Here is a 14,624-nt window from a genome sequence, read left to right on the forward strand (position 1 = left end):
ATGCAGACGGTAGGGATCCAGACGCAAGGCTGGTTTTATTCCTTTCCTCTGCAGTTCACTTCGGCAGAGGGATAATATTCCAAATAAGCTAACTTCCATACTTTTTAAAAGATGACACTAAAAATATAAATATTTCTGAAAGTGAAAAATTACTTAAACTTCCTAAAACCTCAATCTGATGCAGTACTTAGGTAAGCTAACCAAAAGAAATGGTTTCAGATACAGTTCCCAGATAATCATAAAATGAAGGACAGAGTTCCCTTAAGGAAAACATGCTTCCAAGCTGAAATCTGGGAATTTCTAGCAAGAGTATATAAATTGATCATCATAGTTACATAACTGCATGCACAGAAAGGCTGTCCCTAAAGACCAAAGATGATGGAAAAAACTCCATTTTCTTTCCTCTTCAAGGAAAAACCTGGTTCTTCCCCACCGTGTTTGTCTCCTTTACCTTCTCAGAGAACACCTCATTTCTGGCACTACAGTCACCAAATGTGTAGATGTTTTTCCCCAGGCCAACAAGCAACTCTTGGACACACAGCAGGGTATCCAAGAACTCAACTCAGTTCTAATACTATCTACCCCAAAGACAGTGTCAGATCCCACAGGTTAAAGGTTCAGTCCCAAAAGACTCTCCCTCCTCCCCTCATCCCCCAGCTTCAGGGGTCAGTCACAGACCCAGGTTATCTATCACCTGTCCTTCTGATCAATTGGTTATAGATCAGAGGTTCCAACCACCCCATCCTTGGGTTTGATTAATTTACTAGAGTAGCTCACACAACTCAGGGGAACATTTAGGTTGACCAGTTTATTGAAGGATATGATGAAGGATATAGATGAAAAGCCAGATAAAGAGATGCAAAAAGTGAGGTCTGGGAGGATCCTGAGCACAAAAGCTTCTGTCCCCATGTATTTGGAGTGTCAATGTGGATGTGTTCACCTGCCTGGAGGTTCCTTGAACGCCATACTTTTGGGATTTTATGGAGGCTTCATCATGTAGCTATGGTTGATGTTAACTTCATTTAAGCCTTTTTCTTTTTTCAAGAGAATGGGGGACAAGGCCCAAAATTCCAAGTTTCTGATCATGGCTTGGTCTTTCCAGCGACCAACCCTCAACCAAGTGCCATCCAGGAGCCAAACCAGAGCTATCTCATTAGAACAAAAGACACTCCTATCACTCAGGAAATTACAAGGGTTTCAAGAGTTCTTTGTCAGGAACAGAGGTCAAAGATCAATATTAGAACAAGAGATGTTCCTAGTACTCTTATCACTTAGGAAATTACTTGGGTTTTAGGAGAGCTGTTCAGGAACCAGGGGCAGAGACCAATATGTATCTTCTATTATTTCACACCTAAGAATATAAAATATAAAGGTGTAAATAGGAATTTAAATATGAACTGTGCTGTTCAGAATCAACACCTCAAATGATGCTTACTGATCAGCGCATGTTCTAGAACCTGTTAAGTCAGAAGAATACTAACGAGACAGGGGACACTAGATAAGCCCCTGGAAGTTTCTAAGCCTCAGTTTCCTCCTAAAAATGGTGTCACCCTAAAAAACAACAAAACCTACATTGCCTGTCCTACAGGACTTTTTTTTTAAAAAGATCTAATTGAAAACACACACACACACCCCTGAATATATACAACAAACTCACGGAAGTTAACACTCTCTTAGGACAAGACCACTAGATATCTAAAAAGTGTCTTGAATTTTTAAAAAGGAAATGAGAAATGATAAATAAATAACCACACACTCGTGATTGGATTGAGTGCTGAAATCTGCTGCAGAACACGAAAACAGCAGCGGGGCGAACAGCTGCATTTGGGATGAGCAGGAACGGGGATGGATAAGCTAATGCATTCAATAATGCACCAGGTAGCCCCCAGGGAAAGAGTGGAAGCTGACAATGATTCTGTCTGAAAGAGTTTTAAAGCGAGCCAGGCAGTTTGAGTGTGGGCCCCTGCCTGTCTGACAGACCTATGAGGAGCTTTACCAGCTTCGGATGCCATGCAGTTTCTGGCCTCTCGCCTGGATACCCAGATGAATATGGAGGGAAGAGCACCGAACATGATATGCAGAGGGGCTCCATAAGTGATTGCCCAAAAGAATGCTAAAATGAGGTGTGGAGATATGGGGATACCTGACAGTCTATTTTTAGCTCAGCCTCCCTACCTCTAGGTTAGCATGTGGGCTCACCCCAGCCTGCTCTCCCACAAGCTGGCTATGTGCTGGTTTACCAGTTTTTTCCCGAAATTAAAAAACGCCCCCTCCTACTTAGCCACACTTCTCGCTCAGAAGATGGGGCCCATGAATTCCTATTTTTAAAAAGCTCCTCGGGGGATTATAATGTACGATAGCCAAATCTATGTCACTCCTAAGTATTTTTCTTGTGGTGCCTTCTGTTGCAATTATTTTTAGTATTTGGGTACCATTTTTCACTTCACTTAGACTGAAAACTCCTAGAAGGTAAGGGTTTAACACTTTTTTTCCAAGTCCCTTTTCCTGTACTTAGGAGAGAGCCTAGTACCCAGTAAACGTCAGTAAAGCTGATTGGTTGAAAGAATAAATTCTATCAAACGGAATGAAAAAATGAGTGAACAAATGAATGCTATGGTTTGAGGGAAGCCAAAGGGCCAGTTTGTCCACCGGTTGGCCACAGGACCCTCAAGTCCTGAGATCCCCACCACTGACATTTTGGACACTGTTTCCAGACAACACCTGTGAAAGTATAAGAAGTTTCCTGAGAGGGATAACATCAATTGAAGATCACAGTAAAAAAAGTATGAGGGACTTGAGGGACAATGGGAAGAGATAATATTCTAGGAAAGGCACAGAACTCTGGTGCAAGAGAGGGAAGGACTGCAGGCAATGTGGAGGTTAGTAAGGGAAGGACAGAGGTGCTTCTCAGGTGAGAACTGAGAAAATAGGGGCTCAGGAAGAGCTGGTAGAGGATGCTGAAAACAAGCTCTGCTTCTTCCTAGTTTTGTCCAGGGCTGGCCATAAATGTAAGAGAGGAAGAGAGAGAGGATCAAAGGGCCTAACTTCGTGTGTGTACCAGCTTTTGTTGTACTGTCTAAGCAAGTGAATTCTCAGGATCTGGGAATATTTGTTAATGTTGAGATTGTATTATGATATGGTACTGGCATTTTATAATACCACTTTCATAGCTACTTTTAAAAGAAAAGAGATAGATAAAAATAGGAGAGAGAGAGAGAAAGAGAAAGAAAGAAAAGAAGAGAAAAGAAAGAAAGAGAGAAAGAAAGAAAGAGGGAGGGAGGAAGGAAGGAAGGAAGGAAGGAGCAAGCCAGGAAAGCTGGACCCTGAACAGGAAACAGGCCAGTGGGGGGAAACTCTAGGTGTCAAAAACAAATGGGGATCAGGAGCTTGAGGATGAGGACATAGCTGACATCTGAGTCATGGGCACAGCACATGATTTCCATGTCCGGGTGGATAAGCCACAGAGCTCATTCACTCACTGACTCACTTATTATTCAACAAATATATATTTGGTGCCCAGTGAGGTTCAAGGAGAAACTATGATGAACATAGAAGAGACTCTCTAGACATGCTCAATCCCACTGACATTTCTTGGTTTCTGCTCATAGGATCTACTCCTGAGCTTTTCCCCACCTTTAATATCCCAACCTTCTTTGAACAAAAAGACCCAACTTAATTTCTAGAACCAAGAAAAACATGCAGAGGAGCCAGGGATTTGTAGGAAAGCAGCACAAAGGATGGTTTGTATTTAACAGCTCCTTTCTTCTCATGTTTCTAACATGACTTATTTTTAATTACTGCTTTATTTTTCATCTGCAACCATCTAAAGTAAATTGCCATAGAACTGAAAAATATGGCTGTCTTAGCACCTAGATGCGATTTAACATTTAACACAGAAGCAGGGTGGTATAGGAAAAGGCATCTGACTCAGAATCAAAAAGCCAGACTCTAGTCTCAGATTAGCTACTCTTACCTTCAAGACCTTGAGAAAGTCGTTTACTCTCTCTAGGCCTTTCTTTTAACATCTATAAAATGATGGGCAGGATTAGATGATCCTTGAGGTGACTTCCTACTCTAAGATTTTTTTGCTCTAAAGTTTGTAGTAAAAAAATTATTGTGTTTTCTAACTCTGGCACTTAAAAAAATGTAGTACCCATTCTGAACATTTAAAAATAGACACCTGAAAATAATTCACAGATACGAGACAAAAAGTTCTAAGATCTTTAAAAAAAATTGGCACATCATGCTATTATGAAATATCCATTTAGTGATTTTTATATTTAAACAGTTTAATTGGAATGAAATCTCAAGTTCTTCAGATTTTCTTCCACAAGTTTCTTCTGGCATGTAAATTTCACAGGACACTTTTAACTTCCTTACTCAGTTTCTACTCCCTTCATGCCCTCACTCATGTTGCTTCCCCTTTATAGCACCTCCAGTTTCCCTCTTTTACCCAGCAAACCCTGCTAGCCATTCATTTATCAGTAGGCTATCATCTCAATTCTGAGAACTTAGAAACAAATTATGGGAAAGAGTTTTCTATGCTGCCTTTTTCCTCCTCCCACCCCAATGAAGAGTCCCCCAGCATACTGTAAAGAAAGGGAAACTAAGTCATCCTTCTGCTTAAAATCTGTCAAAAATTCACCTTTATTTAACAAAGAATCCCTAAACTCCTTGTCTTGGCATTCAAGGACTTTCGCAAGTTGATGAACTTGAGAACCACATACTTGATCTCCAGCCCACCTGGATGGCTACACTACATGCCATTACCTCATCTCCCTTTCCCCACCTAGGCATGGTAAGGACTCCTTACTTGTGGTAAGGAGTCCAGTTCACGACCTACCTTCCTGATGAAGCCCTTCCTGGCACTCTGTAGGAGCCTCCCCAGTCCCTGTGACACTCAGTTCTGCTAAATTATCAGTGGCACAGGGGACACACTATGCAGTTTATGATGCTGCTCAGCACTTGTCCGGTTTCTAAATCTTGTCTCCCCTACAGAACTGTGAGGCTATGCGTCAAGCTCCTGTGAATCCACCCCGGGGCCAGATGCTGTCACATCTAGGGGGCGCTATTTCCCTCTACATAACAATGATTTCACATACCATTCATTCAAGTTTCACCCTGAATGGCTTAACAGAGTTGCCAGTGAGAGAAGTGATCACACACAAGAACATAAACTGTCCCTACCCCCAGATAAACAAATGGTTCCTTTTAAAGCCATGATTTTGGTTCAAGGGTGCAAAGTTGAACTTGGAAATGAAAAGAAGAAAATGTATTTAATTTTAAGATGCTGGGACAAAGCAAGTTTTATTTGAAGACAAATTCTGTCATTCACAAGTTTAAGAGGGAGCCAATATAAAGGTATCAAAACCTCTAAACAAGGTGTGGAACAAAAGATGGAGGAGTGGGAGGAATTACCTTGGCAGGTCTGCCCTCCCAGATGGGTGTTCCCTGTGTTCCTAATTAACATTTTGTGTGTAGACAGGGATTTCTATCAATGAGAATTACTGGTGTTTAAACCAAACTCTGTCGTCTGAATGTAAGGTGGCCCAAGGCGCAATGCTGTGACATCAGAGGACCAGGGAAAAAGAATAATACTTGCTTCCATCAAAAAGGAAAGCATGGACATTAGCATATTTTAATTAAATGTTTTTCACTTAGAATTTTCAGTTAAATTTTTCTAGCTTTTTTCTAGAGAAAAAAAAAAACCAGCAATAACCACATTTTATAATGGATGATCTACTTTTTAGAGCTTATTTCAGAATTCTTCATGAGGAAAAATGCCCTAAACACACAAGGGTTTTCATGATACAAATAACAGTACCTGTTTTCTTCCCTAAGGTCATTCTGCATGGCTTCAGTCTCCCGTGCCAACTTCTGGGTTCTGGTGTAGTCTCTCCAGGCCCTCAGGACCTTCAGTTGAAACTTCCAGTCGGATAGGGTCCCAGCTTTTCCCAGCTTAATCCTATGATCAAGAATCAGCTTGTGCCAGGCAGAGAAATATCGTTTTTGACACTGCAATAGAAATTTGTGGAAAATCACCACTGACGAGCACTCGTGTCTCTAATATCTAATACCGAGAGCTGTCACCTCAGATTCCCCCCTCACACTTTTTCTTGCAAATCGAGGAACTGCTGTCTTGATGGAAGGGAACAAAGTACAACCGCTTTATGTTAATAACGACAACAAATATTCAAGTCATGCAGCTGAGGTACTCTCAGGCTCATGACTTAAACTTCAATACTTAGTTCTCCCTGTAAAGCATCAGTCCTATGGGGAGCCTGAGTAACAGTCACATCTAAGACTCGAGTTCAGGGACTTGTTTGAAAAGCTTGAAACAACTGCTTCCAGTAAGACTGGCAGCTTGTCTTGGAGTTTAAAATACCAATTAATTAATTCATTCCTATTATTAACACTGCTGATGTCCTGTACAAAGGAATCTGGAAGACCCCCTGGAGGACAGAATGGGGGTTTCTGGTCCCTGGAAACAAGATACCTTCAGCTGAGCCACCACTGACCATGACAGAGCTTTGGTGAGTGCCTAGAGACCTGCTGCTTGAGATGTCTGGAATCTTCCACAATGTGCATCTGACAGTAAGTTCCACTGAGCCTAAGGATGTCCCCAGAGAAGTACTTTATTCATGGTCCTAGTCTAAGAAAATCTCTGTGATCTAGCCGGTGCCTACATCTCCAACCTTCACAGTAAACTTCATGTCCCCACTACATCCCGTAACTTTGAGTTCTTGGCCTTACATCAACCACACTGTTTAACACTTTCGTATGTTCATACTAATTTCTTAGTCCCCCTCTTCTGCCCTTTCTTTGACTGACTACTTCAGGACTCACTTCTCTCTGGAAGTTCTCCTGTTACCAACCACTCTCCCCAAATATAAGCATCCTTCTACTGTGTTCCGGGAGCAACCTCTGCTTTCTTCCATCAAAACACTCATTATACTGTACTATAACTACCTGTTTACTGGTTTCCACTAGACTGTGAGCCTCCAGAAGGAGGGGACTGAGTCCCATAAATGAAAATGGAAAATCTGAGAGTTGTATCAAGTGTCGGTAGCAATACAACAGAAAAGAACCTCACAATAAGTGACTTTGTGGGAGGTAGAGGGGGACCTGATGACCAGCTTCAAGCACTTGCTAGCTCTCCCGGGGTCAGCTGTATTAACTGCTTCTATCTGTGTAACAACACTTACCTTTCACTATTTCAACATCTAGTAAGCAGCCACCACTGGGTTTAATTTGGGGAACTCTGAACAAAATTAAGATATAATCTCTCTTTTGAGAGGTTGTAGGGAAAGAGGGCAAATAAAAGACTAATAACCTAAGGGAGCATATGTTAGAATTCTTAGAAACAGCCCATTTGGCTAGCAATGTTTTCTTACACAAGAATTCAGGTCTATTCCCATTTAGACAAATTACAAAATCTTTATTATTATTTATCAGGAGAAACCATGGCAAACTTTAAAAAGCTCTCACTCCCTTTCCATCATGTCTAGACCTTCACCTTAGATCCGCTGGAAGTAAGGGAAGAAGAGAAGAGATGGAGGAAGGAAGGGAGATTTGCTGAACACAGGTTATGCCTGCAGTCATAAAAAGGAAAAGACATACACATAGTTGCCAGGTTGAGTTTTTGCATTATTATTTGCCAGTCTAACCCACAAAATACAGCATGAAAAAAAATACTGTTAACTTGTGTGCCATTGTTAAAAGAAAATATCCTCTGTCTACCAAATTCATTTAAGAGACTCCTCTTGATATACAGCTATCTCTAATTTTAACTCCTAGAATATATCTAATGATGAAATAGTATAAACACAATCCACCTAGACAATAACACTATTAATAGTGTACTTCTTGGATTTCTACATTCCTTGTCTATTAAGTTCAAGGCATTACTGTAAGCACAATATTATATGCATTTTTAAAAATATTTTATTTATTTATTTGAGAAATCACAAGTAGGCAGAGAGGCAGGCAGAGAGAGAGGAGGAAGCAGGCTCCCTGCTGAGTGAAGAGCCCAATGCGGGGCTCCATCCTAGGACACTGAGATCATGACCTGAGCCGAAGGCAGAGGCTTAACCCATTGAGCCACCCAGGTGCCCCTTATATGCATTTTATTAATTCATAGACCATCATTAGAAAACAGAGAGACTGCAGGTATTACTACGATTTCCTTACCAAGCTGAACTTCATGTAGAGAAGGGTTAATGACTAAATTCACAGAGTGAAAAGCTAGTGGTACACCTAAGGCTAAAACCAAAACATTCTGGCATCCTGATGACCCAAACTATTAGGCAAAAAGTCTCCTAAAAACGAAGGGCAAAATCTTTGTTTCTTTTATACTGAAAGAGAAAGAAGTCAGTACATATCTAACTATGGTAGAAGAGCACCTCTAGAATAAAACTGAATTTAAAAGGGGAAAATTTGAGTTCATAAATGCTATAGTCAACATATTTCTTTAAAACAGTTATGTTTGGATTTTGAAAGGGAAATGATCAGTTTTAAAGGTCTGTAATTCAGTTTTACTACATAGAAGGTGGTAACAGCAAAGTGACAGACTCATAGCAACTGCTTTCTTGAAATCAATTGATTGTTTTTTTTTCCTGTCTATTCAAAAGGGCAATCCCATTAAAATTTAAAATGAAAAAATACAAGTATGAACCAAGAATAGCCACTTAGTTATTCTTGACTCATAGCAAATGTTATTCAGGCAAACAGAGGTCTCATAAATGTGGCTAGAGGAAAATATTTGGGAAAGGAGAATATTCTCAGTCCTGTCTTCTCTGGAAGATGCCAGCACTCTGCTTTTATTTAGAAGGGATGAGAAGTGGCATACTTCCATAGTCATGAGCTATTTATTCCTTCTATTACCTCTCCCCCCAGCTGAGTCCCTGCTGTTCCCAGGCCTGCTTCTCCTCTTCAGTACTGCACTCTGGAGCGACAACTGTGCTCTATCCTTTTGCTCTCTGAAAAAATTATTATTATTTAATAGCATAATCGGGTTGGAAGAGGAATACACTCTGTTTAATACATTCTAATTAATAAGTTTTGTTTCAGAATTTAATGTTTTAACTAGCTGGACAACTAGGCTGACCTCCCTCCCTTTCTTACCCAGTTCCTTTATTTCTGCACCACGTTGTATTTCTGATAGATTTTCAAATAGAGTCATGGATTTTAACTTTAACATAGTAGTGGTGAAAATTAAGGTTTTCTACAGGTAAGTAAAATTCTGAAAATCATGGTGGGAAGAACTGTTCCTAAATACATTATCTCTAATAATTTATAAAATAAAATACTATAAAGTGAAATTTCGAAAGTTTTTAAGGGAAATGCTCTTCTCCTCTCAAAATCTTCCACAAGACATCATTTGATCGTTAAGGATTCCACTCAAGAAAAGAAATGACAGCTTGCCCTGCTAAATTTATTACCTGCACTGGAGTTGCCCTCCTTTTGTTGGCAAGAAAAGCTCTTCCCTGAAGTGTAATCACACTGCTGTCACGGAGAGTGATTGACGTTAGGTGGAACAGCAATTTGCTATCTAATCTTCATTGTAATTCTAACCCTGTCACTAGAGATGCTTGTTCTGATTAATGAAGTGGGTAACTCATCAAAATTCCTCAGCTATTTCCCTTTTGTCAGAAAGCTCAGTGATAATTGCATCAAAATTCTCAGTCATGAAAAAATAAACAATGCATTGTAAAGAGGACAAAAATGTCAACAAGTTTACAATTTATTTCTGCTGAACAGAACTAACTATGGTGCAACCAGTGGTCGAGGGGAGTTGGCCAACACTTGCCTCCACGTCAGGAAGAAAACTACGCGCCCCCTAGGACCCTACCTGGTGACTCCTTGCTGCTCCCTGGCCCAAAGGAATAGGGGGTCTATAGTTACGTAAGGATGTAACTTTTTTCCTTTTGGGGACCACTACAGCTAGGCAAAAGCCTCACAGAACCTCTGCAGTCCCTGGGGGTTGAAGAGAGGAGGATCCCACTGGGGCAAAATGAATGCCCTTCAGAAGGAGTATCCTGTGACCAACCCTACTCCTGATTTTCATAATTATGCCCCAAAGAAAAGAGAGGAAACTGTAGTGCCCCTACCCCAAAGCATAAACACTCCTATAACTAATTACATTAGGGAAAAATACATTCAGTTCTCTGGACACAGTGCTAAGACCTAGACAATGCCTGGTTCCATGGAAAAGCCCAGAGGCCTAAACTTTGACAACCAAATCTGTGAGAAAAGCTAACACTGGTTACAGAAAGAAAGCTACTTTTGTTATATCCCAGAAGATGTAAAGCTCTTTTAACTTCGGTATTTAAATTTTTTTTCTCCTTCCTTTTTTAAACTTAAAACAAAAACAAAAACAAAAAACACCTTATTATAGAAATTGAACAAACATACCCAAAAGTAGAACAGAGGAATAAACTCCTCATTCAGCTTTAAAGATTACCAACATTTTGCTGATCTTATTTTCTCTCTCCTTCATCCACTTTTTTTTTTCCGGAATATTTACAAATAAAGCCCATACATCAGACATTCTGTCACTTCACTCATTAAATGTGTGCATATGTACTGCCAACAGAAGGACATTTTGTAAATTCTTCTTAATTTCTGCTAAGAACTTCAATCAATAATATTGCTTTTATTAATCCAGCTCTTTTTCACTTCAGAAATAATACAATTTCAGAAAGCAATTGCTTAATCGTACTGTGCAGTAAATTCTTTTTTTTTTTTTAAAGATTTTTACTTATTTATTTGAGTGAGAGAGTGAGAGAGAGCATGAGAAGGGAGAAGGTCAGAGGGACAAGGAGACTCCCCATGGAGCTGGGAGCCTGATGCGGGACTCGATCCCGGGGTTCCGGGATCATGACCTGAGCCGAAGGCAGTCGCTTAACCAACTGAGCCACCCAGGCACCCCCCGTGCAGTAAATTCTTAACGAGCAAAACTCTCTGGGATCTTTCAAAGAATGATCACGATACAACCTATAACCTGACTAGTCATTAGCACAGTCCTCCTTCCTCAACGTAGCTTAGACCGGTTTTCAGGGAAGGCAGATCTGCTGCTTCCCATGACCTCTCTCCTTTCTTCCTTTTTTCTTCTAGACTTCCTTCCCCCTCTACCAACACCCACTCCCTGCCCATTCTCCCCCACTCCCAGCCACACACACTCGACCTAAGCCAAGAGTACAGCTCACCTCAGAATATATGAGACAAATGTTAGGTTCACCTCCAGGGTAGTCTGACAGTAAAACAATATGATATTTGTTTCTACCCATGTGGTTTTCACCTGAAATGTCTAGTATTTAGGAGAAAAGATATTTTATACTGTAAAATTTTATGGAATGGGCTCTATTTATGCCAAAGGCTCTTTTCTCATTTTTTTAAAAGCAGAATCTAATCAGTAGTTTTCTCAAAAGACAAAAAATTTACTTATACATGAGTTGGAATCTCTGGCTCAAACACGGCTCCATGGCATTTTGAAAAGCAACATACCAACACGGTGTTTCGGTAAAGTGGCCCTCACTGTCCCTTCTGGGAGAATGCAAAACACGAGTGACTCACAGGGTGAGGGTAAGACAGAATAGAACAGCAGAATAAACCACCTCCTTACTAATGCTGATAAAATTTTACTTGGAAATTTCCCAGAGTTAGCTGTATGAAGTAATATTTACTGTTTCAAAACTCTCCTAAAATGCATACTACACTCGCTCTTTGGCAGTAAGCTTAGAGGGGAGAGTTATAAGAATCCCAATGTCCTTCACGTGTGCCCGACATTTCTTTCTCTGCAGTTTTATTGGCAAAGAGGCTTTTCCCTCATTTCCTTCCTTAGACAGAAAGAGGATGGTTGCTATGTTTCCACTCAGAAATGGCTTTACTTCAGTGGCATGTAGGCAGCCCCGACAGAGCGAAGATCTTTGGGGATGAATTGTGCTATATAAATCGAGGTGCTTAACTACAATTTTCATCATCTTGTCAGAAAAATCCAGGCTTCTTTTCCATGTATCTTCATGTTCCCCTGGTTTAGTTGGGGCGGGGGGGCGTGGTGGTTTAGAAGGTGCTATGCCTTAAGCAATGATTCCTTTGGGTCACTATTAATCTTACTAACAGAGAAACCCAACCATAAGCAAACCAAAAACCTTCCCCCACAGAATTAAGATTTAAGTTAGTATCAACCCATCTTCAACTTTCACAAGCAGCAAGAGATCACAGACTTTCTCATCTTCCTAAGAAAACATAAAATGTATTTTGGAACAGGGTGAGAATTAAGAGGGCCATATCCCAAATAGTATAAGAGTTTCATAGTTAATCCCTTGTTGTTTCTGCTAATTAGCAATGACATGAGGATTGCTGCATCTCCCCGAGAGATTTCACTGCAAGATCAAAGAGAAAATAGGATGGAAAATCGAAGTAGAAAGTTTCTATACAAAAAGAGATGTTTTTGATAAAACAAAGAGACCAGGCAATGAAATATGTGGGAAAGACGCATGGATACCGCTGCACCTGAACTTCTGGTTGGATGAGAGGGCCAGCTCTGTTTCTCTCACAAGTCTCCTATTGAATGACTGGGCCCACACATGATGCTAAGAGATTGTTTGTGGGAACAAATACAACCCACAGTTAAAGCACAGGGAATTACAAGAATTAAAGGAGCTTGAACTGGAACTCCTCCTAGAAACAGATTCTTTAAAGTCTTCCTACAAATACTCTATATAGCTTGCTGTTGGGTTTGTGCCAGTGAACCATTTTGAGGGTGCTGACAAGAGTTTCCTGTTATCTAGCCACTCACTGCAAGCCGGCTAGGCATTCTCCCCCTTTACATCTGTGGTCGTATTGAGGCTGCTGAGTGTCCACGTTTCATTACCCAAGGGCAGCTTTAGGCTCACCAGTGAGGAGATGTGGACTGGGACCAAGGTAATGAGCCCAAGGGGCCTGCTACTCCCTGGCATTTATCAGAGGACTGTCCTGTCTCCAGCCAAGTCTACGTAAAAGCCTGAGGAGTCTGGCAGGTGGATTTTCCCTGTGTCTCAGTTACACTCACATACACGGGGGAAATAAAAATTACAGGTTCACTAGCCATATAGCAAATGAATAACATAATCACACTGAAGCAGAAGGGGAAGACCAGAACTAACTTAAGTAATAATATTCTGGCTGAATATGACATGAACATGAAAATGAAAATAATGTACAAATATTGTACTCTAGTTAGTGAATTTGTTTACATAGCAGTATGGGCCAGCAATTCTGAAACTACTTTTATAGTGCATCAGGATTAAATAAGTTTATTTAAATAAGTTATTAAATAAATTTATTTTGGATAATGGGCACCAGGTTTCTCACTGCCAGAGAAAGGAATTATAAATAAGCAAGGGGGAACAGGTACACTGAAACGTGTGGTGCTGGATTAGGGCTGAAGGCATCATTATGAACTCATGATTATTTTAATAAACATACAGATAGTTATAGAAAGAAGTTATAAATAAGAGGGAAGGATACGATAACCCCTGTGTTACTGTACTGGAATTCAAGACACCAGTATGACTCACAGATTTTAATATGTATATAGATAGACAAACAGAGAAATACATATAATGTCTATATACCTGGGTTAGTATACACACATTTCCCAGCTCTGTTTGCTGAGTAGTGACACCCCAGTAGCAGTAACTCATACATGAATATGTAAGTCATAGCACTATTCATATTTGGGTTTCTAAATACTATTCTCCCATAAAGAAACTAGTTTCATGTACAAGTGGTTGATTCCACAGCTAGAACAGGGAAACTACAAGATGGGCCTGGAATGCACTACAGTGCCAAAAAGAAAGTGCTCAAAAAAGGACAGAAGAATTTTGAAAGAAAAAGAAGTCAACCTGAAAGATTTCCCAATGGCCAAAGGTAGAACAACTTGAGTAACAGAGTAAACAATGATAGTAATAGATGACCCACAGTATAAAATAAATATCCATGAGCCCATACTGATAAAAGATACAACTGAATGAAGGAAAAAATAAGTGGGGAGAAAGGATAGGTTTTCTTTCTAGAAACATTTCAATTAATAAATGGAGAAGAAATGAGGGAAATACAGTATCATCATTAGACAAATACATTAATGTTACAGGCAAGATCTACCAATGGATGCTAAAATTAAGAAGTCAAAATTTAAGGAGAAACAGGGTCTTTGCATAGTTTTACAATATCTCCTCTAAGACATTCCAAAGGAGATATGGTAACTTTACAGTACAGGAGCACCTGGGTGGCTCAGTTGGTTAAGCCTCTGACTCTTAGTTTCAGCACAGGTCATGATTTCAGGGTTGTGAGTTCAGGCTCTGCAATGGGCATGGAGCCTGCTTGAGATTCTCTGTCTCCCTCTCTCCCTTGCCCCACTCACGCTTGCTCATGCTCAATCTCTCTCAAAAAATTAAAAAAAAAAATTAAAAATTAAAGATACTTTACAGTACAGAGACCCAGCATACAAATACTGTGTACCCCCAATATGATCCTGAGAAGCCACAGCATCACTTCTTGTAGGAATCTTGCCCAAAATGCAAAATCTCAATCTAAGCAGGAGAAAATATCAGAAAACCCATATTGAGAGACATTCTACAAAA

At 40.2% G+C, this 14,624-nt stretch overlaps 1 protein-coding gene across 2 annotated transcripts in view; it reads right to left on the reverse strand.

The window, feature by feature from the left end:
* Nucleotides 1-14,624, reverse strand: part of CCDC191 (coiled-coil domain containing 191) — a 90,343-nt gene that overhangs the window by 50,208 nt on the left and 25,511 nt on the right. For both annotated transcript variants that reach the window (XM_044251415.1, XM_044251417.1), the window contains exon 8: nucleotides 5,825-6,015. In XM_044251415.1, coding sequence (XP_044107350.1) covers nucleotides 5,825-6,015 — 191 coding nt within the window. The remainder of the gene's footprint in view (nucleotides 1-5,824; nucleotides 6,016-14,624) is intronic.

This window comes from Neovison vison, chromosome 6 (genome assembly GCF_020171115.1).
Source record: "Neovison vison isolate M4711 chromosome 6, ASM_NN_V1, whole genome shotgun sequence".
Lineage (NCBI taxonomy): Eukaryota > Metazoa > Chordata > Mammalia > Carnivora > Mustelidae > Neogale > Neogale vison.